General features: G+C 41.9%; 1 protein-coding gene across 1 annotated transcript in view; it reads right to left on the bottom strand.

The window, feature by feature from the left end:
• Positions 1-2,982: 2,982 nt before the first annotated feature.
• The window catches only part of PLBD1 (phospholipase B domain containing 1), a 37,869-nt gene continuing 14,978 nt past the window's right edge, over positions 2,983-25,873 (bottom strand). The window contains exons 3-11 of the mRNA XM_032207410.1: positions 25,497-25,580; positions 23,405-23,543; positions 17,862-18,026; positions 16,513-16,657; positions 9,740-9,940; positions 9,489-9,629; positions 5,449-5,634; positions 4,184-4,290; positions 2,983-3,150 (exon numbers count right to left, since the gene is read on the bottom strand). Coding sequence (XP_032063301.1) covers positions 2,983-3,150; positions 4,184-4,290; positions 5,449-5,634; positions 9,489-9,629; positions 9,740-9,940; positions 16,513-16,657; positions 17,862-18,026; positions 23,405-23,543; positions 25,497-25,580 — 1,336 coding nt within the window. The remainder of the gene's footprint in view (positions 3,151-4,183; positions 4,291-5,448; positions 5,635-9,488; positions 9,630-9,739; positions 9,941-16,512; positions 16,658-17,861; positions 18,027-23,404; positions 23,544-25,496; positions 25,581-25,873) is intronic.

The raw sequence follows: 25,873 nt of genomic DNA, 5'->3' as shown, positions 1-25,873 counted from the left end.
CCACACTTCAAGGGTCACATAATCAATGGGTGATGGTAATAAGTAGTTTTCCAGCACTTATTAAAACTTGTTTCAAGTCACTGACCAAAAGAGTATGGACTCATGTAAGTGATGGCTGAATACAATCACACTTGAAAGTGCAGAGAGTTTCTCAAATGGCCTGTTTAGAGTAAGAGTCTACATCTTGCACATAGTTTTGACCATTGCATTTATCATAAAAATGTAGCATAACCACTCCGCTCCAGCACTGCTGTAATTGCAGTTTGTGCGGGCAGAAGAGGAAGTAAGTGTGAACATCAAGGGCCCTTGTTTAGCTGCAGAGCAGCTTGCCATGCACTCAGTGGTACATCTGGAAGGGGGTGCTACACCTGCAGAGCAGGACAAACTGCACAGACCACAGGTGATGCTGTTGTGTAACAGCATGGAAACTGTAAAATAGTGAGGGGCCAAGAAATCATCAGAGCCAGCAGCACAGCACCAGGTCACTGGCACAGAAACACACTCTTACTACCCAGGGAGCTCCATGCAATGCTGCCTGGACACCCACACATGGGCTAACTGGTGGCCATCTCCAGCTTCAAGCAGAGCGCTCTGCTGACAGATCTTGTCACCCTGTGGGAGCTGAGGCCATTAAGGGCTACTGGGCTATATGGGTTGGGGTGAGGCTGTTGCTGGATTTCAGGAAAGGGGGATGGCAAAGGAAGCAAGAGCTCACATTTGATACAACACTCCTGAAGACGGTGCTGGGAGGAGACAAGGTCTCTGGAGATGGTCTCTATTGCCTCAACAGCAAGTTGCTTTCTTTACATTAGTGCAAGGGATGAATTTGTCACCACCGCCTTTCCATGCCCTCCCCAAATCAGACAAAAAAAGAACTCTGCCTGCCTCCCCACAAGCCCGAAAACCTTAAATTTAAAAGGCAAAAAACACAGGACATATAAGAAAAAAATGCACGTGGAGGGTGTGAAAAAACAGGACAGTTTTTGCAACAAACCTTTTGCTTAGGCACATACCTTTTGGTTTTTTCCCCTTGGACAATAAGCTCTGCAGAGGGAGATGAGATGATGAGTGAGACCTCTTCACTGTTCAGTTGCCTGAGAATTAAGCTGTCCGCGCTGTCACACCCTGCCCTATAGCTGTACTCACAGCCTTGTCTGCTCCTTAATGATGCTGTGCTGGCAGCAGAAGCTGGACCCCAGCTGCTGTGGTCACAGCTGGCCTGCTGCCAAAGGAAGCACACGGGGCAGTAAAAAGAACGCAGTGACCTGTTCATATTTGGTGTTTATCCCAAAAGCATCAAGCCTGCTGCCCTGTAAGGCCAGAACCTGCAACAAGCATCACAGTGAGGGTTCACAAAGCTGACAAAGCTGGCAGAGGGCAAGTTACTCTTGAACAAAGGCCACCAGTAACTGTCCACAAGCTCCAAGCATTTAAAAGGTAAGTAACATCCCCTCACTTGAGCTGTCCCTGGCAAGGTCTCCTCCTAACCACCTCCAGGGGCAGGCACTGACACAGCACTACCATCTCTTATGGCATCAAAGGAATGCCACGTTCACTCCTCCAGCAGGGGAACAGCTGAAAGTGGAATGTGCACCAATGTATATGCTTATGGTGTAGCTGTATGTGCCCAGAAAAATTACGAAGTCATGGTAGGTGCTTTACCCAACTACACGCTGTGCTGCAGTGCAACTAGCAGCTCTATTCATTGTACGTTCTCTGTACGTTGGCAGTGACAGTTTTCACAGTGTTCTCTGCCCCTCCACCCCACCTACCCCAGCACACAACAGGGATGTTCTCTGCAGCCTCACTTACCTCTTCCTGCTCCAGCAAATAAATCACTACACTCCCTGCTCCAATTATGAGCCTCAGCAAAACTTTGGAGCTTTGAATTTCAGACAAAAACTTTTGGTCAACCCTTGCCACTTGGCAGAAGTCAGCCCTACAGTGACAGCCAAATATTTAGGGTAGTGTGTCACCATGCTGCAGTAACCTACTCCCTTTCCCATCACATGAGACACTCCAAAGGCTTGCCAAAACCTCACACTGCTCATCCTTTGCCTTCATGATGATACAGGGCAGTACTGTGCACTGACTAGATTGGACTGTCAAGGCCATGAGGAAAGAGTTGTTTATTCTGTCTTGCTTTCTTAATTACACAAACAACATCCAGCACAAAACAGCCCAGTGACTCTTCAGTGTCAACATACAGCTAGCAGTAATACATGCAGCACCAGCCCTCCCAGTCACCTTCCCCTGGGAGCAGGCAAAAATGTCACTGAACAACTGGACAGACACAGATTTATGCGTACAACACTCCCACCACACATACACCCTTACCTACCTTTTCCTGCTGCTACACTGCAGCCTGGGGGATCCAAGAGCATCAGGCTGCTTTCAGAACTCACCAACTGCATCCCTTCATTACCTCCCAACACCTGACCTTTGCATGCTACCTCGGTGAGACAACAAAGGAAACCTCGCACAAGCCCCTGAAAGGGGGGCCCTATAAACAATGGGCTCAGTTACCTGCTGTGGAGAACATGGCTGTGACTCTTCACTAGAAATGGCATCAGATGACAGGCACTTTTGCAGTGCATGCTGCAGGCACTGCTCAGACAAGAGGCAAACATCAAGCCAGCACAGAGACAAAGCTGCTTGGTTTGGCCCAGTCCTGAAGCCAGGTCCCGTGCCTAGAGACAGATCACTTCAGCTGGTCACACTGCGTTCACTCATCCCCTGGGAGTAGCTGTGATGATTGCTCAGATCACCAAAAAGCAGTGCCATGCCCACTTCCCATCAATCCTAGGCAAAGGACCACCCTGCGCAGAGGCAGCCCACCTCTGTGCAAAGCACCCAGCAGGCAGGACAGGGGGAGGCAGGCAAGGCACAGGGATGGGTACATCCAGCTGGATTTATTACACACAGGAATGAAAGTTTCCATCAAAAAAAATAAAATCTCATTTTGGAATATCAGTGCTGATTTTACAGGATCGGCCTCATGGTGACGAATTTGAAGTTGTATGACTCAGGCAGGCCCTGGTGGCGTGTGTGGTTAAACCGTCTCCAGGTGAAGACAGGGAGACCACCCTGTACGGGGGGGCCGTTGATGGCAGTGGCTGTGAACGCTGAAGCCAGGCGGAAATCTGACACCTGTAACAGAGGACAGGAGTTCAGGGCAAAATTGTTGCATGGTTGACATGCACCCATCCCAGGGCAGGAACAGCTCAGGGAGATTTGATAACAATACGGTAAGAAACTGAGCAATGGGAAATGCATGCTAGTCAGGCAGCATTCCTCCCCTACAGAGGCATCTTCAGCCACAAACAGCCAGTGCTGAAGGGCAGCCCGAGTCCACGCTGCCCTCTAGCCCTTGCATTATGCAGGGTGAGAAAGGCAGTCGGCCTGCCCTCAGGACAGTCCTGCCTGTGTCTGAGTGCCTCCAAAAGTCTGGGTAGGCAGCGTAAGAGCCAAGCCGAGAGGAGATGCTCAGCACTGGCAGTGCCAGAGCAGCCTCCATAGGGCCCATCTGAGCAACAAAACCACCCAGAGGAGCAGCAGGCTGATCCCCATGGGATAAAGCACTGCACAACTTAGCAGCACGTCAGGGCTGGACAGCTGTGTGCTCAGGTATTGCCCTTCACAGTGAAAATACTGTACAAACTGCCTAGAAAAACTGCTGCTTTCTCCAGGACAGGGGGGTCTAAGGATTTTCTCACCCAAAAAGCAAGGTGACCTTTGGGGAACTTTGCTCGAAGCAGTTTTACAGAAAGGTGGAGACCTGGAGCAGTGTGACTCACTAGAAAGCCAGGCTTCTGAAAATGTAAAACTAAAATGAGGACAAAGACACATTCTAGTGGGCTCTGGGGAGGCACCCACACAGCCCCCATTACCAGGAGGCTGGGGCTCTACAACAGTTACCTTCCCCATCGTCCTCCAAGTGATGTGAGGACTTATTTCAACCTTCACTAATATTCCTCCTGCTGGAAAGCCTTGGGACTTAATGCCTAAAACACCACAAGTCCCCATGGCCATCATTCCCCATCAAGCACTGGGACAATGAAAAGAGATAACAGACAGGCCTGGCCATGCCCATCCTAGGACAGGGAAATTTGCCACAGGTTTGAGAAGAGCACAAACAGGTTGCAGCAAACCTTCAGCAGATATTGAGAATCAGGTTACTTACCTTGGAGTCGTAGCAGCCTGCAGGCACTGGAAAGGAAGGATTCAGGTCTTCCCTGCAGCAAATGGTGTTGCAAGGATTGTGTTCAGCATAAGGATCACGCTGGTAGTCTGGGGAGAAATGTGGCGGGGACGGAAGAAAAGTAATCAAATTAGCTCCTTCACCCAAAGTCTCTACTACTGAAGCAAAGTCCCCAAACCACTAAATGCTGGCTAAGTGTGCTGGCAGAAACAGTCTATCACACTGCTTTCATGCGCCTCCTTAGGTACTAACTGGAAAAACAGTGCTCAAGATGGGACATTAAGTAGACAAGCTCCTAATCCAAATTCATACAGTTATTTCTGCCTCCCAGGGCACCACCACCAACCTGTAACCACAAACATTTGTAATTCTGCATGACAAAAGCTTATGGGAACTTTGTGAGGAGAAAAAAGTGGAAGAGAAAGGGATGGGGGGGGTGGGAGAGTATAGCAGTGAGATCCTGTCTTTTCCTCTTCTGGACTAAAATAAGTGGCAAGGAGCAAAGCCTTCAAACACCCACTGCAGTAGCTGTGAGCTAGCAGGGGAAGAAGGACAAGCCTCAACATCTATGAGCATGCTGCTACTCACAGCCCAAACAGCAGCAATACCCCACCCTGGGAGAGGCCTCCCAAACCCCAAGCCCAGTAATCAGAGTGCTCCCTGTAATTGGGAATCAAAATATAGCATCTAAAGCTATCTGCACTTAAAGACGGGCTTAGCCAGAAGTTAATTAAGCTGTTTTTAATCCAGTTAAGGAGAACCCTGTCAGGGAAAAGCAGAGCAGAACATTACCTACTAAAAATCACCCTTCCTGAACAGGGAGGGAGGGAAGAGCACCAAACTGACCTGAAATTTTACACCAAATTCTCTGATCTGATGTGACTGCTGCTTAGGATTTTAAGGCTTTTAAGATTTGTAGGTTGTACATGTGGCAGGGTAACAGCAGTCCTCAGAGAGTCTCTTTGAGTGTCAGCCGCTCTTTGCAAAGGTCGTGCAGCTAGCCCACGGGACATTACTCTGTCAGGAACCCAGTCTCTCTCTGTTAAGAGCAATTTTTAGCCTTGTTTCCTAGCTAGAGTCATCTTGTGTTGTTTTTTATTTATTTATTGTTTTGTGTATATACTCTGTACCTAGGGTAATGTAACTCTGATCTGTAAGTAAAGCTGCAGTTCCCCACTAAAACAAAAAAGTAAAGGTCCCATTGCTTTACTAAGATCAGCTCCACAATATACAAGTGTATTTCTTACTGTTGTATCTCATGATGTACTTCATGTCTTCCAAGTTAGTCACTTTGCCCTGGTCTCGACGGAAGATTTTTGCTCTTGGAGCAAGCTCATAAGAAAAATCCAGGCCATACTTCTCAACATATTCTGCATACCCACTGAGATTGTAAATCTTTTCGTGGAAAGGGATATTGTATGAAGGCCAGTAACCTGCCGGAGAAACAAAACAACCTGTTAGTCACTTGGAAAAGCTGAACACTCTTGTTTATATCAACATAAGCAAAATAAACCATTTCCCATACCACATCACCTTAACCAGATTTCGAGGAATAACAGGTCAAACTGGTTTGAAAGCAACAAAATAAGGCAACAGTCACTGGAACGACAGGGGTTGACACCCTACATAACACCACTGGGGACTGTGCACAGGCAGCCGGTCCCTAGACTTCCACCCTGAGGACTCATCCTGCAAAGCAGCAAAGATCAGACTTGCAGGAGCCTGAGGTGGACACAGACCAGCCACAGCCCTTCTGCAGAGGTTACACTCCTCTGAGCCTGAGAGCAGTGAAAGATCATTTCCCTCCACCAAACTTCCTTGCAAGAGGCTTGAACGCACTCCCTTCTTTCCCCTCTTCCCATCTCACCAAGGCAGTCATGCACTGTGCTGAATTGCCAGGGACAAACACAGACACCACACAGAGCAGCGATGAGGGCAGATGACAATTAAAAATGAAGATATAAAGTCTCCTAAACAAATATACACTGATAACATAATGAAGGTCCCAGAACAGCAGATAGAAAGAGGCCCCAGGTCTCAGCAGAAGTCCTGGAGATAGACAGACAAACAGGAACCATGGAACAAGAGATAGTGACAAGTGCATATCTGTTCCCCATCAGCCTTTGAGGGATAAGAAGCAATTGACCTCGAGAGAGCAAAGACCCATCATAACTTTTCCAAGAGCAAGTGTTAATCCTGCACTTCTCTGCAGGATTACCAGCCAGAACTCCAGAGAGTTTGGCTAGGTGATGTAACTGCCAGAAACAAGGCTACTGTAGGAAGAAAAAAAACTTGTGAAGACCCAGGAGACCATCAGGGTACCTCAAGCCCTGGGAGAAATACACTAGATATCTATACTTCCCCACACACACTCTTCAAGGCAGGCATCAAGGAGTCTTTAGGAAGAGACTATATACCATGAGCTAGTCCCAGCATGTGCTAGTCCCAGGAGCAGCATATTTTTAGCTCCCTTCCAAAGCACAAACCTTCCCATTGTCAACAGGGAACGTTGCTTCTGAAAGAATCTGGCTTAGAGACTTACTATTTCAACGCTAGTAAATGCAGCACTCCATTTATTAACATAGCCCAGTATGACATGAGGAGTCTGATGGTAAAATGCTCAAGTAAGTCAGCTGGGACTCACTGGCAGCGAGATGCACCTACACAAACCAAGCTTCCTGAAGGACAGATACACAGACAACATCAGCACTGGAAAGCTGCCTGAGCAGAGGCCTTACTAGCTTGGGTCCTGTTCAGCACGCAGCACAGGTGGAAGTACCCTGTCTGCTGGCATTTTCTAAAACAGAACATTTGAAGTTCTCTTCCAGAAAAAGCTCTTTTGTGTCCTAGGCCCTGCAAGACTGCAAATCCCACACTGACAGTGCAGCATCCAACCTGAGGCAGGCTTTAATCAAGGGCTGACACAGGCCATTGAAACCTGCCTGTTAGGTCTGTCAGTGTGAACAGTGAGGAAAAAAAGAGTAAAAGGTGATGTAATGTTGGAAGGGGGCAGGGAGATGACATGAAGGTAGCAATAGCTGTCTGAGACAATACCTTCCTCTGCCCAGAGGGAGGATCTCAGCAGCGCTGAGAGGAAGGGCAGTGAAAAGATGAGAAGCACATGGTGGAAGAGACTGAGATCACAAGTTTTGATTGGAAATGGTGATTTTGATACTGAAATGGATGTGCTACTCACTCATCATCGGCAAACATCTGATCTGTAGCCATTCCTGTGCCCTGTCCCTAAGCTGGAGCCAGTACTGCCCTCCTCCACTTCCTCTAGAGGGTTCCTGAGTTTTCTTCATCAACATACAGAAAGCTCCTTGACATCTTTGCCTGGAATGGGCAACATAAAAGATTCCTGATTTTTAGAAGTCACCTGCACTGGCCTAACAGACAAGCTGACAAAAGCCATAAAAATCTTTCCATTTGCAAACCCATATAAACAAAAAATAATGTTTGCTTGTTTTCCAGATCCAGGTCTTACTAGAGCGATGCCTGCCTTTGTTCACCTGAGAACTCAATTCTCATTCTCTGCTGTTCCTAGGTTTATGCCTGAAAGAAATTAAGAAAAATGATTGTGGTGCAAATAGATGCTTGCTCTCTCTGAGCAGGCCAGATTGGTGAGAAATCTTTGAACACCAGCTACAAGAAAATCACAGAGTGTGCCAGGGTTTGCTACTCCACACACTGTACGCCAGCTCTGTGCTTGAGAAAGGCAGCTTCCTTCACCCAGGCTGCTCCAAGCATCAGGGAACAGACAAATCCCCCCAAAGCCCCTGCCCTGGGTGGCATGGAGGAGTCCAAGACTGGTGCTCACAGAACCAGTGCTGGCTTTTAGCAGCTGAGGTCTCGAAGGCAGCACTTCTGCAGAGCTCAGCCCACCCTGAGTGCTGTTAAACATTTAAGCTTCTGGAGACTGGGTGACTTCTGCTGCAAGATCCAACGTACACAAGGTGCATTTACATAACCTGGGAAGAGCCGTACAGTAAACATAAAATATCATTGAACTTCTAATGCATGTCACCACTTTCCCACACAGAGCAGTCACAAGATCTCTTAGGAGGGAATAATCGGTTAGTGGGTGTCCAAGCCCCCACTGGACTCAGCCCTATGGGAATCCCACACGGCAGTTCTACAATCACTGCTGAAAAGGAACCCACTAAGACTGGCTTGCCTGCACAGATGCCATGCTCTTGTGACATGGTTGTGCTACTTCAAGTGCAAAAGCTAGAGATGTCTTCTTTAGCTTGGTTGTCTGCACTATGATGCACGACACACTGCAGAGGATCCCAAAGCATTTCACCATTGAACCACACAGAAATACTAGAAGATAAAATGCAATGGCCTGCTTCATATCTTCCATGGATACAGGTGCCAGAAAAGCATAAGTGGTAGAGAGGGGATCTTTCTACATTATTGGTATGAAACATCTCAAGACCACATTCACATTGCAGCAGTGCCTCAAATAAGCTAGACTCTTCCAAGCACCCAGACACAAGGAAAAAATCCAAAGAGAAGCAACCCTAGCTGTCAATATAAAATGGCATTCCACGCACTTCCAGTGATCTTGATGATAAAGAGCAATTCTCATCAACTTAGCACCTCAGCACGTGATTAGAGGAAGGGGCACATGCTTAAATTTGTGGAAAGGGATCAGGCTTTTGGGTGCTGGCATAATATGTCTATAAACCACTTGTGAATATAACCTGACAGTGGGTGTTTTATTTCACCTAGGTTTTTGTTTGTTTGTTTTCCAACAACTTACTGCTAGTCTTGCTGGGGGATCAAGGAATCTTTTGAAGAACAAGTTTATTAGATAACAGAACTCCAGAAAAGTTCAGGAGCTAAATCTAGTGCAAAGCTTCTCTCCAATTTAAAAGCTCATCTCCTTATACAGCAACACACTCACCAAGCAGCCTACAGCATCACAGTTATTCAGCACAGCTGCAAATAGACCTCACCTTCCTCCTCATGGGTCTCTAAAACTGGGCAAAACAATACCAAAGGAGAAAAAAAAAAAAAAAAAAAGAAAAAAAAAAGGAAAGAAAGAAGTCTATTATTCCCTCCCCTGCTTCTAAGAAACACAGACACTCACCATATTTCTGCCACAGCAGACAGGAGAAGCGGACAGTGTTATTGATAGAGCACCACTGGGACACTCACACAAGGCTTTCTAACTCAAACCTCAGCAATAGCATTCAGAAAGCTACAAAGGTACAAAGCACAGTCAGCTGGCACAAAGAGATGGCTCTCCTAGGCCAGCAAATGCTATAGGAGCTATTACCTTTCCGTAGAACATTTGTTTGATCAGAATATTCCACAAGCGTTGGGATCTGCTCAACAATATACAATGCGCCTTCATCAAGGCTCTTCTGCAGCTTTACCTTCTTTAGGTCCAGCACCATGTACTGATTGTTGTAGGTCCCTAGGTATGAGAGCAAAGAGTTACATGCCCTGCCTAGGGAAGGAAAGGGGTATCAGGGCAGGGGAAGGAACACATCCTTTCTTTTAATATTCATATTTAACAGTACTTACCCGAGTTGCACTTCGAGAAGGTTTCTGCCCAAGCTTTGCCACCATCTGCCATCATGTTAGCAATGCGGACCCTCTGCCAAGCAAACAGGGATTCAGGCACCACTTGCTTAATGAGGGTTTGGTTGAACACACTGTTGGTGGTCTGCAACATTATCAAGCCACTGCCAAGTATGTAAAAGTCATCCAAGGACACTAGAAAGCCTTAATCAACAAGACAAAAATTTGTTATCTCTCAGCCCTTGTTGTATTCACAAAACAAACTAGAGACTCGTTTATATCCCCTTGGCTAGGGTATGTGCCTGGACATTTTAAATAAAGCCGTAAAAATATTGAAGGTGAGATGGTAACTTCTGCAAGTATTTTGAGCCCACCTGCCAGTACAATTTCTCACTTGTCATGTTTCCAACACACAACCTGCTTTGTCTAGAGCATTTGCTTCAGGTTTGTGTCCCAACCTTTCCCACTTGGAAGTTTCCCCTTCATATGTCAAGCAATGTCTTATTCTGGGGAATACATAGTATAAAGGTCTAGCAAGTGTTTGTTCATAACAAAAATGTTTCTTCAAAAACAATGACAAAAACAGAACAAAAATACAACCTCCACAAACAGATCTTCATCAGCTTTTTTTATTTTTTTAATGGATCAACCTTTCTTTCCCCCTCCCCCTCTCCCCCCCAAAAAAAAGGATCTCTTCTGTACTAAACAAACCAAGCAGAAAAGTCTTCCTACTTAGTTTAATCTTTTCCAATCTAACTATTCTGAAAAGCATCTCTAAGAAATGGGCACCTCCCAAATTTTAAGCCAACTCCTGTATACAAGAGAAAGTTCTACCTACTCTTCTCTGTGACATGCAACAGTCCTGCAAAACTCAACACAACCACAGCTCTCAGAGCAGGATTCCTTTCCAGGTTATATGCCAACAGAAACATTAGGTCCAATTGCAGATCCCATGTCAGGAGGTGGTATACAGAACTGCAAAGGTCAGCTATAATGCCATGGATAGCTTGGCAACTATTTACAAAGCAGAAATAACTTGACTTTGAGATTCTCCAGAGGATACGGGGCTGGCAGTCACCAGGTTGGGGAAGAAAAGTTGCTAACTGAGCTACCAGTGGAGAAGTTATCCAGAATGTGGTCTCTTGTCAGTAAGTTTTTAATGGCACCACTCTTTAAAGAGTACACAATACTAAAATCTTCTTTGTGTAATACCTTAATAGTTGTGTCCCACTACAACATCTTGTACAGCAAGCCTTGTTAATACACTTTGCAAACAGAGTGAGGTCAGCAACCTATGATAACCAGAAAGACAATCCAGTCCTGCCTCATCAAAAAGGCAGACCTTCTTCTAGCAAAATTAATGTTTAAAGGCTCAATTTCAGCAAGATTTCTTTAAAATCCCCAAATCTCAAATCAGATCCAGGAAAATACACTTTGCAGGTACCTGTTCTCTAATGATATGTCCATATAGAACAGGCAGAGCACCCTGACAGCTTGCGGGTCCTACTACTTCACTCTCAAAAAGAGAATGAGAGTGGCAATAAATAAAGAGTATCCATAGCAGAATTCTTTCAAGTAAATACAGACAAGAAGGGAAACACTCTAAACTTGGCTCTGTCAGCCTGTTTTATACCACAACGCTGACTACTCCTGAGGTAAACTGCTGCACAGCAAGATGAGTGCTTGTCCAGAGACCAAAAATGAAACTGTTAAACAACTGTGGTTTGAACTGAGCACTAATTCCTACGTGGATACCAGTACAAAGTGACCTACTTCAAAATAAACTGAATAGCTTTGTCTCCTTTTTAAATCAACTTAAGCTGAGATAAAACTCAACTCAAAGTAAGTGGCAACTCAAATAATTAAGTTGAATGAGTTCTGTAGTTCAAATAATTTGCAAAGCTAAGATGAGCTGAAAACAAGTGGATTTCTTTCCAGGACTCAGTATTTACCAAGTTTCATCCCGCAGTACTTTTATAATACAGTGTGCCCTCCATGATACACCACTATTAGCTCAGTTATCCAGAGACAACATATGTCATTATGACTTAAGGTACAGGCACCCTTGAGACAAAGGGAAGTTAAATACATATGACAGGTTTACCAAGGACAAAAGCATCCACAAAAATAAAACCCAGATGAAGCCTAGAGATAGCAGCAGATATTTGATGTCTTCTTGTGTTATCCTCATTTTTCCACTATGTATGAGAATCTGCTATAATTGAAATTGCCTTTTAGGTAAACTGTACAGAGAGATAACAGTGACATATTTTCCCCTGTAAACCCATTTCCCATTTTTATCAACTACTCTCAATCTTGTTGTTCTGTGTTTTTTCTTCCTCCCCTTTCAACGAACCTGACTCTTCCTATAAAAAGAAAGAAATAAAAGCACTTCTGACTGCGTCTTCAGGGTCTGAGCCATTTAGATTCTGTTTCCAAACACCACTGGAAAACTGAAGTTTCCAGATTCTGGAACTTCATTCACACCACTATTAATATTTTGGTTTGCTTGGTTGATTTTTTCTTTTTTTGAAATCTGAGCCATAGTGTTCTCTGGGGAGTCATCACACTGAATAGTATGAGAATGGGAGGGACATGGACAGAACAGGGATGTGCTCCTGACAGCTATTGTTCCTAAAGAGGTAGTTGCTTCTTTCTCAACCAGATGGAATCAACTTTTCTGGAATTTTAACTGGTCCTTGTGTTCATTCAGTGTCAGAAAGGTGCAGTGTCATAGTCTGGAAGTCAGGGACAAGAGCCCTAGCAATCACCTCACATGGATGAGAGTAGCTCCAGCCTAAAAGGCTCAATGCTCTGGGCTACAAACACACTTAACAATAGGAAGGGAGATGTCTTCTCTGGATTAGCTTTCATAATCCCACCAGCAGATGCTTTTCATACCATGATTTATCTCCTGCCAGCTGCCTTCCTTTCACCTGCAGATCTCTCCTAGGTACTAGGCAAAGGTACACCCCACAATGGAGATGAGATACCAGAGTCATAAAGTGCATCAGATACTTTTCCTCTGCTCGCCCTCAGGTTTTAGACAGATGTTGGAGGAAGCTGGGAAGCAAGAAATGTGGCAAAACCCATAAGCATGCTGGTGCCAGTGGAGAATGTGCTATTCCCCTGATTAAGTACCTAAAACCAGAATACAACATATTTAACAAGACTGTAGCTCACCTAGAGAAAGCAGGTCACTACCCAAACTACTGTGCCTGGGTCCAAATGGTAGATTCCCTTTTTTAAATGGGGTTCAAAACTAACTCTTCAAAAAAGCTCCACCCAAATGGATGGGGATCTTGGAAACTGCAATCTTCTCCCTGCTGTCCAATGAAAACAGGGAAATTTCATCAGCTAATAGGGCTAATATCTGGAAATGACTCAGTGGGGCAGTGTCAAACAGTGACTGCACAGCCAGGGGAATTTTTGTTTGGCCTTATCTGTTTTTTGTTTGTTTGTTTTTGTTTTGTTTTGTTTTTTACTAGACATGTCCTGCAAAAACAACACCCACCTAGTCTCTGTCATCATATTTCTTATCCCTCCAAATGAGCAGAGCTTCACTCAACAGTTGTTAGCAAATGTTACTTGGCCTTTGCATTTAAGTTCACTGCTCTGCAGAAACTCACCAGCAACATTAAGTACTTATGCTCAGTCTGAACAAGACACCAAAGTCAGAGGTGTCCAAGCATTCAGCTCAGAGCCCCTCTTCCTTTCCAGAGGTTCACAGAGATGTTCTGCATGCAGCTCTGCACAGATGCTTTCAACAGAAGAGAAAGCTGAAATGATGAGCAGGGTTCAAGTGAGGATTAGGATTAGTGTGGAAACGAGCGTAGGTGGTTAAATCATTCTGCAAGAGCAGAGATTACTGCTCTCATTCATTCCCCTTGCAAGTACCCCTGCAGTGCTACTGTGGGTCTGAAAGGGAGAAAGCAGAAAGGAGGAAACTTGAAAGAAACTGAAGCAGTAGTATTTAAGCATGCTGGCAAGAATATTGGAAATTGCTGAGGAAACAGGAATGGACTCTGCAGTTCCAGATCATCCTCTGCTTGCTGAGCCTCAGCAAAAGCAAGGAAGTGCAAGGCCCTCTAGCTGTATCATAATGCATATGCCAGTGTACATCACAACTAGCCAGTCAGCTTAGATCCTCTAACCCGAGATGTAACAAATACTCTTTTTTTTTGCAGTTTAATTTCACAATTTTACCTGTATTTTGAAATGCAGTAAATAAACAATCTGGACAACTTTACTCTGATCTCAGGAGAAATCAGGGAGTCGGCACATTCCTTTTCAGAAGACAAGTGTTTCCTTGAAACATTTCTGACACAGCTTTTGGACAGCTTAAGTTTTACTTCATAACCAGTCTACTGGACAAGAGAGAGCTATGAATTATTCGGTTAAGTGCCATTGAAGGCCTGGAAGGAAACCTCCTTCTTAATGCCTTGTTTCCTCCAAAAGTCAATACTTCTATGTACGTTAGGATCATGTGGATCCCTCCTGTTCAGGGGATCTTACTAAGAACCAGTAAGAATGTCCCAGGAGGTACCTGTCAGGACAGAGAACAGGAGTGGGAACTCACATGCAGAGAGAAGTTACAGTTGTCAAGTTGAGCCATGGGCAGGATTTGTGGATTTCATGGTCAGATGCCCTGAAAATTTAGGGCTTCATCTCATCACAACATGGAGCAGAGTTTTCTGGTAGTTCCCTCCTTCCTGTGTGATGCCCTGAGATCATTACCAGACCAGCTGATTTTGCGTTTGCTCATCTGGAAAACTGCAAGTTTGTGAGCTACATTACAGCTAATGTAATCTGCTGTAGTCAATGGGTCACACTTGCCTAGTGCTTGCGATACTACCCTATAATTAAGTGGCCAGTGAGCACACTTGACATACCACAGGTCTCTCAAACTCCACTGTAGCCATGGGAAGTACGTTTTGCAACAGTTCTCACTGAATTTTGTAGGTAGAATGAAACCTTACCACATCACTGCATCAGAGTACTTAGGACAAGCAAGCTTTAAAATAAGCCCTCTCTTAAAAGTTCCCTGCAGACACCAGTCTCAGGGAAATGCACTGGGATTTTGTGCACTAGCAAGCAGACCCCAGGCATTTAGCACAGCTGGTTTTCAGGTACCCTCTCATACAGTGTGCTTTATCAGTCTTGTCAAAGCAGATGATACGTATTTCTCTCTATATAAAGATTCCACAAAAGGAACAACCCAAAGATACCTGCATATACACCCTCCAAAAAAAAAAAAAAAAACAAACAACACAACAGAGCAGTAGCATTAATGATAATAATAAAAGTCACTCTGTGTGGCGGATCCTGATCCCAAGTTTGCATCTGCAGCACAATACAGCATGCAACAGTTGGGAAACATAGCCACATTCTCCTAAAGGACAATACTATCTTCAACAGTATTTTTTCTGTGAGATACAAGATCCAGAATGACCTTCTGTACATTCAGGTGAAGAACAGAGCTCAGACAACCTTCACTTCCTACCAGGTTATACAGGCTTGGCAAAATTCCTTCTGACAAGAAAGTCAAATTCCTCAGAGAAAACCCATGCTCCTGAAAGGCTGTACACTTTACAGGCATTTGCCAAAATATCTCTGACTCGTTCCCTAAAGCAAAAATCCCAGGAAAATTGTGTTCCTGAGGGTTACTGGGTCAGAAATCCACAATAAAAAAAAAAAAGAAAAAAAAAGAAAAAAAAAAAAAGATTGCTTTTAATGTGAAATGAACGCAACTGCTTTATAGAACAGTTTTAGGAGTCCAAGCCAAAAAGACCCCTGCCTTTGTAGTAAGACAAGCAGAGTAAGAAATCAAAGCACATTTTGCAATCATCAGCCAACACAATTTCATCAGAATCAAATGATCTTCTACAGCACATATTTCACTTTAAAAAGTTGCAGATTTGAGTGTTTGGCCATTTTTGAATTTGAAATTCCACCTTTAAAAATGTATGCAGTGCTTTGTTTTTTCATGATCACATTTCTTGGTGCTAATTTGAGCTGTTTGTTTGTTATTAAAAAACTAAAAAACTAACAAAAACAGCAAGAGTACATATTTCACCACTGAAATGTTAAGTACCAATAATTTCTAATATTCTTCCAGGAAACTTGAGAACACTACATGCTGCCTCATCTTCCCAAGGGTAATTTTAAATACTCTGGCTGGATATATTTCTGACACGTAAAATACACATTAAAAATACCTCCCTTTGCCAGTTTCTAGAGAAGCTGCAAGAGGGGGGGAAAAAAAACAAGGTTTGCTAACCCAGCATCAAAAAAGTCTCTACAATTTCAAATGGCTAGTGTTTGATAGTGTCTAGTAATGTTATTACAGTACAAGTCATACCATGGTACTAAACACAAGTGTTCAAAACCTCGTTATTACCAAACGTGTGAATGCTGTCAACAAGGTACTAAGTTCAACAGTTGAGATGGCTGTGCACTACACCAAGCAGAACTCAAAGCAGTGTGTTTGTGTGAGAGGTAGAAGAATATTTAACTAGTACTACTCTGAGCACTAGATGTGATTAGCCAACAGGAAAAAAAACAAACAAAAAAAAGAAAACAAAAACACCACCATGAGATGTTTAGGCTAGAAAATTGAACAAGGCATTTTGTCCTCCCCATGGCTAAAAGGATTAAGGTACGTTGAACCCAATGCTTGTTGAGGTATAGACCTTTTTACAGGCAAGATATCTGCAAGCCAGACAGTCCATGTCATCTTGAATACCTTTTCTTTTGGGAGGGGGATGAGACCTTACCTGGGTAACTGCTGAATGAGACACGGCCGGTCCTAGTGTATGGGTCAACTATATTGAAATTCCAATGCTTGTATATTCTCAGCGTGGCCGCATATGTAAACCAGCTGGAATGGGCAAAATATATGTTCTCATATCCAGGTAGAACCTGGAAAACAGAAGCATAATGATGAACCATTTCAGGCCCTACCATACTCTGCATGTTTTGTACTTGATAGAAACCAGGAGAACAATTTGTTTTAAGCAGTCTAACTGCATTGTTCAAGAGGGACCAGATTCTCGTGTTTTTTAGTTGTGTACTGAACTTTTTTAATTGTGTACTGAATTTTTGAAACCTTTGGAGATAGTTCTTGCCAATGTGTTGCTTTCAAATCTTTGTCATTGTTCAAAATGAAACAGTTTAGGGTTTTTTTTTGGAGCACCCGTGTACCAAGACATGTCTTGTTTCCCTCTTCCTCTTAAATGTTTGTAGTTATGCACTCAAATCATATCTCTACAAACATATCAAACATTAACTTAGAACATGCTCTTTCTGTGAAAACACCTTTGGGAAATTTTAAAGCACAGAAGCGAATGCAAGTAGGTATGTATTTTGAAAAGATACATATTGATAGTATGTCTTCTCAAAGCATTTCCCTGTTTCTAAGACTTATGGCCACCTCAAACATTTTGTTACAGTCAAATATTGAATGAATGCATCTCAGCTGAAGATAAATATGGTTGCTCTGGAATACCTGAATCTCCATACACTGACTAGATGTTTGACAATTTTAGTAGAAAAATTTAATTGCAGCCATGATGTATTAGAACCTTAGATTTTAAAAGGGTTTTCTTCCTGTCATTATCCCCATGGGAAAGCTAATCCAGAATATCACTGCTAACACTAAGAAAACTTTTTCTAATTTCTGGACTGTATTCATCCACCATCCACCAGCCTCACACACCCATTTGTTCTTATGCCAGCACTAAGTAACCTTTTCCCTACTTACATTCCCAGGGTATTTGTAAACATTCATGGTATCCCCTTCTGACCTTCACTTGGCAAGATGAAATAAGTTACTCTCATCCAGTTTCCTCTCCACAGTAGCTTCCCATTCCCCAGTAATTCTAATAGCTTTTCCACTGTCATTCTCTGTGGTTTTTATTTTTGTTGTTTCCCCTCCCTCCAAGCACCAGTGAGCAAAACTGGACCCAGAATGCCATGGAGGTACAAATGGTAACTACATAAAAGTGCCTTGATCAACAAGGGTCTCTTCAGGCACATGCAATATGAACAGTGAAGACTACAGAAACACAGACTCATGGCATTTTGAATCAACACAATCGCTGGAGCTGAATTTCTTAGTGCTCACCTTGATGAGTGCAGAGCAGTGACCCATATCCCACTGGTATTTCCCATGACCTCCTGCATCCACATTGCATTGTCCGCTCCTCGTAGAATACTCAAATAATGCAGGAATGAGGTCCAACAGGTCTCCAACTGCATTCAGAAACTGGACATCAAAGATGCTCAGGGGCTGAAGAAAGAGAGAAGAGACCACAACAAACACTTTCAGACAGAAGCATCAATCAATAGAACTCAGCTGTTAAGAACTTTTTCCTTCTCAAAGCAATCTTTTATACTTTCTGCAAAACACCTGTTCACAAGACCCAAATGCTAAAATTCAGCTTGGAATGAGACACTTATGTATCTTTAAGTGTCTGGCCCTTGTAGTGACATTACCAATGCTAACATTGCTGAGGACAAAAAGGAGATGCTATAGCAGTAATTTAGGAAACCTCGTGTGTCTTTGCCAACAGCATATTACATTTTTTTCCCCCTATTTATCTAGATGCCTTTGAAAAGCCTTACATTAGCACACATTCAGGTGAGCTCTTGGATTTTATTTTTTTTTAATAAAGACTGCAATTAAAGATCCTCATGTCTGAGAAGGAGGAAACGAAGGAAGCGAGATAGATACATTAACAGTACTAATCAAGCATGGAACAAGCTGAAGAGAGGAAGTCAGTCAAAAGGCATCCCACTACAGGATTTCAAAAAAACCCTTATGGTTAGAGAGAGCCATGGTTAATTATGCACAGATCATTTTGCAATCTTCAGCATCCTCTCTTTCAATGCCTCTTCAAACATAAAACCTTAACAGTGGTCTAACCTCAGCCTTCAAGGACCGTTTTCTAACTCTTTCCTGTTCTTGCTTGCACCATGCTTTTAGTTAAGGCAAGACTTAAGGAAAAGACAGAATACACATCATTGTAGCACTATGATTAGTAATTTTAGAATGGAATGTAATCATAGAGCAAAGAAATATGTTGCTTGCAATACAACTTGCTGTTATTAAACCATAAAGCTGAACAAACCCCAATAAAAGGGAGAAAAGGACAAGGAAAAAAAAATAAACAACTAAAACTACGTACCATGAAAGGCCCTAACAGCAACTCTAGTTTGAGGGAAAAAAGTCCGAAGCAAATTTGAACATACGTTACACTGTTCTAGCTCATCGTATTTTTGCTGTCATAAACAGGGACCAGCAGAGGCCACAACTGATAAAAATCAAGGGATGTACCTTTGGATAGTTTCAAGCAACTCAGTGGTATGAATCATTTGCAAACAAGTCCCAGCAAGTGCTATATTACTAGAATCCATACAGACAGACTTGCTGCAGTTTCAGCACTTTTTTCCCCCATCCAGCCATACTAAAAGGACTGCAAGCCAAACATACTGTGAGGCAAAGCTGTTTTCCAGTGTTTAATTTACAGCCATAACTGTTACAGAAAAGTCAGGCAGCAAAGTAATGAGTGAACATTACCACCACGAGGGGGAGGAAATAGGATTGCATGTGAGAATGCTCAGCCAGCCTTTAGACATTTTAATTGTTCTTTCTATCCATTTATTACCACTCCATATTCTCCTCCATAAAACCTGCCTTCATTGTAATATCTACTGACACTGCTACAGCATCACTTGGAATTGTCTATATACTTGAAAAGTTTCCTACTTATGTGCTATCTTGTGGTCATTACAAATTTAAAAAAAATAAAATCATTAAATACCAGGAAATCCATCCAAACCAGAACAAAGGTACTATGGAAGGAAGCTAACAGCATTATAACCACAGAAAGCTGGAAGGAAAGACCCTTTTGAACAAAACAGCAAAGATTATGTAAATTCTTAGTGTTCCACTGGGTGAAATTGTTTTCTCCCAAAGCCAGGCAAAACAAAAGAGGAACTAGGTTGCTAAGTACCCATCAGAGTTGTGTTTTCATTCCCCTTTTGAGAGGTAAACAAGATTAATTCCAATATATTTCCAAGAACTCATGACTTAGCTTTGCTAGGATAAATCTGGTTTTGTCTGATGCTAAGTGACATCAGAGAAGTCCGACATGCTCAGTGCACAGAGTTTCTCACTAAAACAATGCATTCAAACACAAGACTCAGGCATTAGCAGTGTATGCCAAATCTGATTATTTCAGGAGCAGCCTGATAAATCTTCCTCCCACTAGGCTGAGAGCCCCAGCTGAGGAACACGTACACCTGATTTTCCAGGGTATATGGAGAAGTCTTCCCTATGAGAAGATCATCTGAGGCCACCAGCAAGAATTACATGAGTGTACATCATAACAAGTACATAATATAGGGCATATTATAACCTCTTGTCATCCACGTTCTCTCATCTCACATAGCATTGTAAGGAAAACCCTGGTATGCATGGTTTACATCCCGAAGAAGAGCAAATGAATGCACTAAAATGACAAGCAATGAGGTGATATAGCCATGACATTAAAGTCCTTTAGCTAGAATATGTTGCATATCCTCTGAGATATTATCCTGAAAAGCGAGAAAGATCAAATTGAGTTTTCCTTTCCCACTGTAAACTTACCATCAGCTTGAAGGAGAAAAACTTAGAAAAGGCAGCAGATAAGAAAACAAGTCTTAAATGCGTGTCTACACGGTATAATAACATAGACTAGTCAGTCTGAAACAATTGCTTTCCAATGACCTCCCCATGCATGAGCATTCTCAATACAAAATAAGGAAGTACAAATAGAGAGCTGTCCTGGAATCATTGTAGTATTTAAAACTCTTACACCTCCTTATTCAAGAGTAATTTCCCTGTGTGGACAAGCCCAAGATTAATCACAGCGTTGGTAGAGCATTAGGCAGATGAAAAGCCTTAATGTTCTTTGAGTGCCCCTCCTTCAGAAATCATCCTGACAAAAGGGTTGGGTTTGTTTACTGGATATAAAATGTTGCTAAACCAGATGGAATAATTTCACACTTTAACATGAAAATGTATTCAGATTTTGACATCATTATTAATGATACCAGTAAACATCAAATTTAAAGTACAGAAATTTACACTACACATTGCCTTCATGCAGATCTTACTGGAAGTATCTACCTAGAACAGCCCTGCAAGATGTTGTTTAATGCAATTAAAAATTAATAATAATAAAAGAAAGAAAAGTCCACTATTATACATATGCTCCATAGATAAAAGAATAAAAGGTACATGCTAATGCTACTATTAAACAGTTCTGAGTCCAAAACAATTTTCTCTATAGTAAAGCCTGGTTATTCATGGCAGATAATGGTTCTACAATGTTCAGGTAAGGCAATCTTGAAGCTGGGGAGGAAAAGAGGACACGTTTCAGAGTGACTTTTATCTATACTCACACAATTCAACACTCATTTAAGCACTATGTGGATGTGGCATAGTTTCAACCTACCACACATTGTACAGGACAATGCAAAGACAGATCTTTTCACATGTCTTCACCACATAAGCACACACCAGTTAGTCCACCAAATGTAAGACTTCAAACACTTACAAGTTCAAAAAGTGTATATAGTGCAAATAAAAGTCCTTGGAACATGAGATGGGTAAGACTAAAAGCAGATTAGCTATTCATAGAACTCTTGTTCCCATTCTTCCAAAGAAAAAATAGTTTTGTTCAACTTCACCTAGTGCTCAGTGTAGAAATTCACATTCTTTGCAAATACAGACCCTTTTCTCCATCCAATTTAGATCTTTTGACCTATCCTTAAAGAAATCTTTAAGATCTTTATTTCCTGAAGGGGATCCAAAACAGTAGTAAATACATACACAAACAGCACTTATGTGGCTTACTCTCCTCAAAATATTCAAAAAGAAACATGATATGCAACAAGCGGAATTTCATGTACTTTTGCAGTGTTGTCAAGAATCACCTTGATGCCAAGGAAAACCAAACGTCTAGGTGAAAATACAGCTCTCCAAACCATACTCAGAAGTAAGAGACTGATGTTAACTTTCTAGCTCTGGCAAACAGACAAAACTTCAGTGCAAGTGACAAATATGCATGGAAAATTTTTGGTCCCGTATATTTTTATTCAAAGCAAACAAATTTAGCTTTGGGCACTATTATCTATGAAAGAAAAAGAAAGGAGTGGAAATAATTCCCACCATCTGCTCCAGGCACATCTGGGAAAAAGAAGTATTTTATATAATATATATGTGTATATGTACATGTGTCTGTGTATATATACAGACACATGCATAATATCCACTGCATATAACTGAAGAATAAAGGACACAGTTATTTCAGACCGAACCATGTCTGAATTTTCCTTAAATGTACCATTGTATAGGTGTGCTGGTGACATACGATATGCCCTGTCTGAAAGAGGATCAGAATGATTTGGTCGCTTCAGAGGGCAGTGATTTTTAATATCAAACACAGACATAAATGAAAACACACTGCAGGTAGGATGTTCCTGTCTATTTCAAGAAAATAGCTCAGATACAAGCTAGTTCTTTTCCCGTCCATCTGCATCTAAAGGATTCCAAAGCAGACAAAAAAAAATGATGAACCTTGCAGGGCTCTACAGTTATAGATGCTGTGAAAAGGAATGAATCAGTTATTTTCCTAGAAAGTCAAGGTTTCTTAATAAAATCCCTGTAATTCAGACTCAACAGGATGGACCTTTCCATCACAGTCTTCTCTTTCAGCATGAACTGGTTCCTGCTAAGGAAATGTCCAGAATGAGAACTATGCAAGAGATTTTTGCATTTTACCAAAACCTAATTGCTTACAATTCCTTACTGCCACCTTCTCTAAATTCTTGGTATGATGAAATCAAGACAAAAAAGGGTCAACTGCAATTACTCAAGTCTTCCCTCTCACAATGAGGAACCAATTAGACGTACTAGACTTATGGGGAAAGCACTATAATTACCGCAACTCTACTGGAGTAAAAGGAGCTCTGGTATTGCATACAAGCTGATGATCCTGGACACAATTCTATCCAAGTTTAAAAACAACAAGAAAAAATAATTTTCAGGAAAAAAAAAATAAAACAAAATATTACCCCATTTGGCCTTACACAACACTGACCATACAGTTTGCAACAGGAGACTTGGAAAACAGAAAGCAAGACACAATTTAGCAAAGAAAGATATCCTGCAAAATCTAGAAGCTTTGAAGCTCTAACGACTGGAAATAAGAACAAAAGCTTTAACACAGTTCCTATTTGCTGATTCATACTGTTGCAGCTACTCTTTATACCTACAGTCATATGCTCAATAACAATTGTAAAGTGAGGACAGCAAACACCTTAGAAGTGTCTGTCCTTCCAACATTCACACTGATACAAAAGCTAACCCCAGTCTAATCAGCAGGTGAGACGCCAAGAGTTCTAAGTCCAGTACAAAGACCTGGGGTGACATGACAGGAGTGCTCAATTACACTACCTGCACTGCACAACAACTGAAATTTTTGTTGAATGACATGCAGAATGAATACTTGTCACTAATCTTTAAACACACTTTTAAAAAAAATATCAGATTCCTTTTTCCCATCTTCATCTTCTGACATCCCACACCCAACTACTAAAAAAGAGATGTGGTAATCTTACTGTTTGTTTGTGCAGTTTAGCCCACTCGAGGGCTCCCATGTACAGACCATCCAACTGTGCAATAATATAGCCAGCATGCCTCCAAAAGGGGTCATCCTTATTATTTCTGATTTGTTGTCTTGTCCATTGATCTTGTTTCCTGCAGAGGAACAAACAGGTTGGGGTTTTCTTGCTTTTGTTTTAGAGTATAATTGCTATTGCAGGGAAGGGGCAAATGTTGGCCTGCATTATGACCAAGATGATCAAAACCTTCCTAGTGTTTTGAGGTAAATCATGTTCTGGAAATCCAGTAGACATGGATGAAGGTTGTATACTCTGGGTGCAAATATTCAGATCCATGCAATGTACCCTACAACCGTGTGCCTCTACCTCCATACATTGTTTCAGCACCAAAGAGATGGACTCTGCCTCTGTGGGAGACCCACCTATAGCAGATCTAGCATCCCCTTATAGTCAGTAAAGAGAAACAAGCATTTGATTGTTCACCTGACCTATTTCCTTTTAAATGCCTACTCTATAAAATAGACTGACTTTTAAAGTCCTTACTTCTCTCCCCTAGGTACAAGTGCAACCAAGGCTTTCTGCTGGCAGTGCTAAAACTTTGCTTAAGAACCACTGCTATTCTCCTCTGAGGAAAAGGTGGGAGGCCAAACAATAATTCTATGTGCCAAATCCAACCAAGAGGTTACTAGTCGAACAACCCAGGTTTACAGCACAAAACAGAAGCTGAACAGACCCAAGGGCAAGAGCAGTCAACATTAGAAGGAACTCGTAGAGTTCCCTCCTTTGCTGCACACAACGAGGAACCTGAATTTTTAGAGTAAGTCAAGACCAGATAAACACAGGACCAGAGACTGTAATCTATCTGGCATTATGTACAGCAAGAAAAAAAAAAAAAAAAAAAGAAGAAAAAAAAAGAAAAAAAGAAGTGAATGAATCTGGCAAGGAAACAAACTCTTCCAGCAGTATATGGCTGATAAAACCAGCCATATTTATCTACCTGAAAGTAAAAAGATACAAGACGTATGTCAGAGGAAACAGGAACATGATCAGAGCATTCACAGCTATGGCTTTCAACACAACACAGTAGCCCATATTGAGACTGCTATAAAATAAAGCAACACAGCAGGAGTCCAGAATACTGGCATTAGAAAAAAAAAAAATATACAAGGCCACCTACTATTGCCCCCTCCATCACAACAATGCATCTTGGGGAATACAGCCGCTGTTATGAGTTATACTGAGGAAAACAACACAAAAAACAGATATGATAGCTACCTCATCTTTCTCACAGAAAGGACAGCAATGCTGAAGGATACAATGATAGGAAGAGAGTGCTAAGAGTTTTTTTTTCTAATCTGTTTTGATACACTAAAAACAAACTAGATACAAATGCAATAAACAGAATTATTCAGATATGTAGCCCCCTTGCTTCAGGAAACAAAACAAGGTAAGATGTAAAAATTAGTCTGCAGACATGACCAAAGCTTCACAGAAGTATTCATAATAGAAGAAAATACAAGTCTAAGGAGACTAATGTAAGTGCTAAATACAGTTGAGTCTCCTAGTACCTGTCCCGGTTCTCCCACCTGTAGCTCCCCAACAGCGTAGCTGCAATATTTGAGCAGAATTACTGTTGATTTATACCGCTGAAGAAAAAAAAGGATTCAGGACTTTTGTGATTAGAACAGAATTCACATCAGTGGTATAGTAAACAAAATTCTAACAGTGGAATGAAAGAGTGTGTTAAAAAGACTAAGATGCCAAGAGACCACACTGTTCAGTGTAACATTCAAAATACCAGTTTTTAGAAAAGGATTTTCACTAGAATAAACTTCATAATTCATTGGTGTTATCCACACCCACTTGCAGTAATATCTTTAAATATTTCTTTGAAAGAATCAGAATTGGGGAAGGATATATGACCTTCTTAACAAGTTCAGAATTTTTCCTCACACACACTAATGCCATGCAGTCAGTGGAAAAGTAAACATATATTTTCTTTCACCTATGAGAGAATAAAATTGAAATATCCTTATATACATCAATCATAAGTCTTGAAGAATTTATTTTCTAAGAACTAAATACATACGCCATGAAATTCTGGACTCCACTTCGAACGGTGGGATTCTTAATTAACTGTGGATACATATTTGCAGCATGGTCATACATATGCCTGAAAGAAAAAAGGTAGTAGAAATCACTTTTTTGCACCTTCCCTTATTCCTCGCCATCCCATTTGTCAGCAGATACTGAGAGCCATGCACCACAAAGTCACATTTTTCTAATCATGAAATGGTATCGTATCTTTAAGGCATGTCAAATAGCAAAGTTAAAACAAGTATATTGTTTAAATTTAAGTCAAAATAAAAGTCCTTGCTAATGCTCGCTCAAACTGCTCTACAATGGAAAAAGAAGCAAAAGTGAGATGGTACAATTTCATAGCAAAACTTCACATTCAGGAAATCT

Source organism: Aythya fuligula, chromosome 1, assembly GCF_009819795.1.
Source record: "Aythya fuligula isolate bAytFul2 chromosome 1, bAytFul2.pri, whole genome shotgun sequence".
Lineage (NCBI taxonomy): Eukaryota > Metazoa > Chordata > Aves > Anseriformes > Anatidae > Aythya > Aythya fuligula.
The sequence above is the reverse complement of the archived record's forward strand: the minus strand, read 5'-3'. Positions and strand labels throughout refer to the sequence as shown.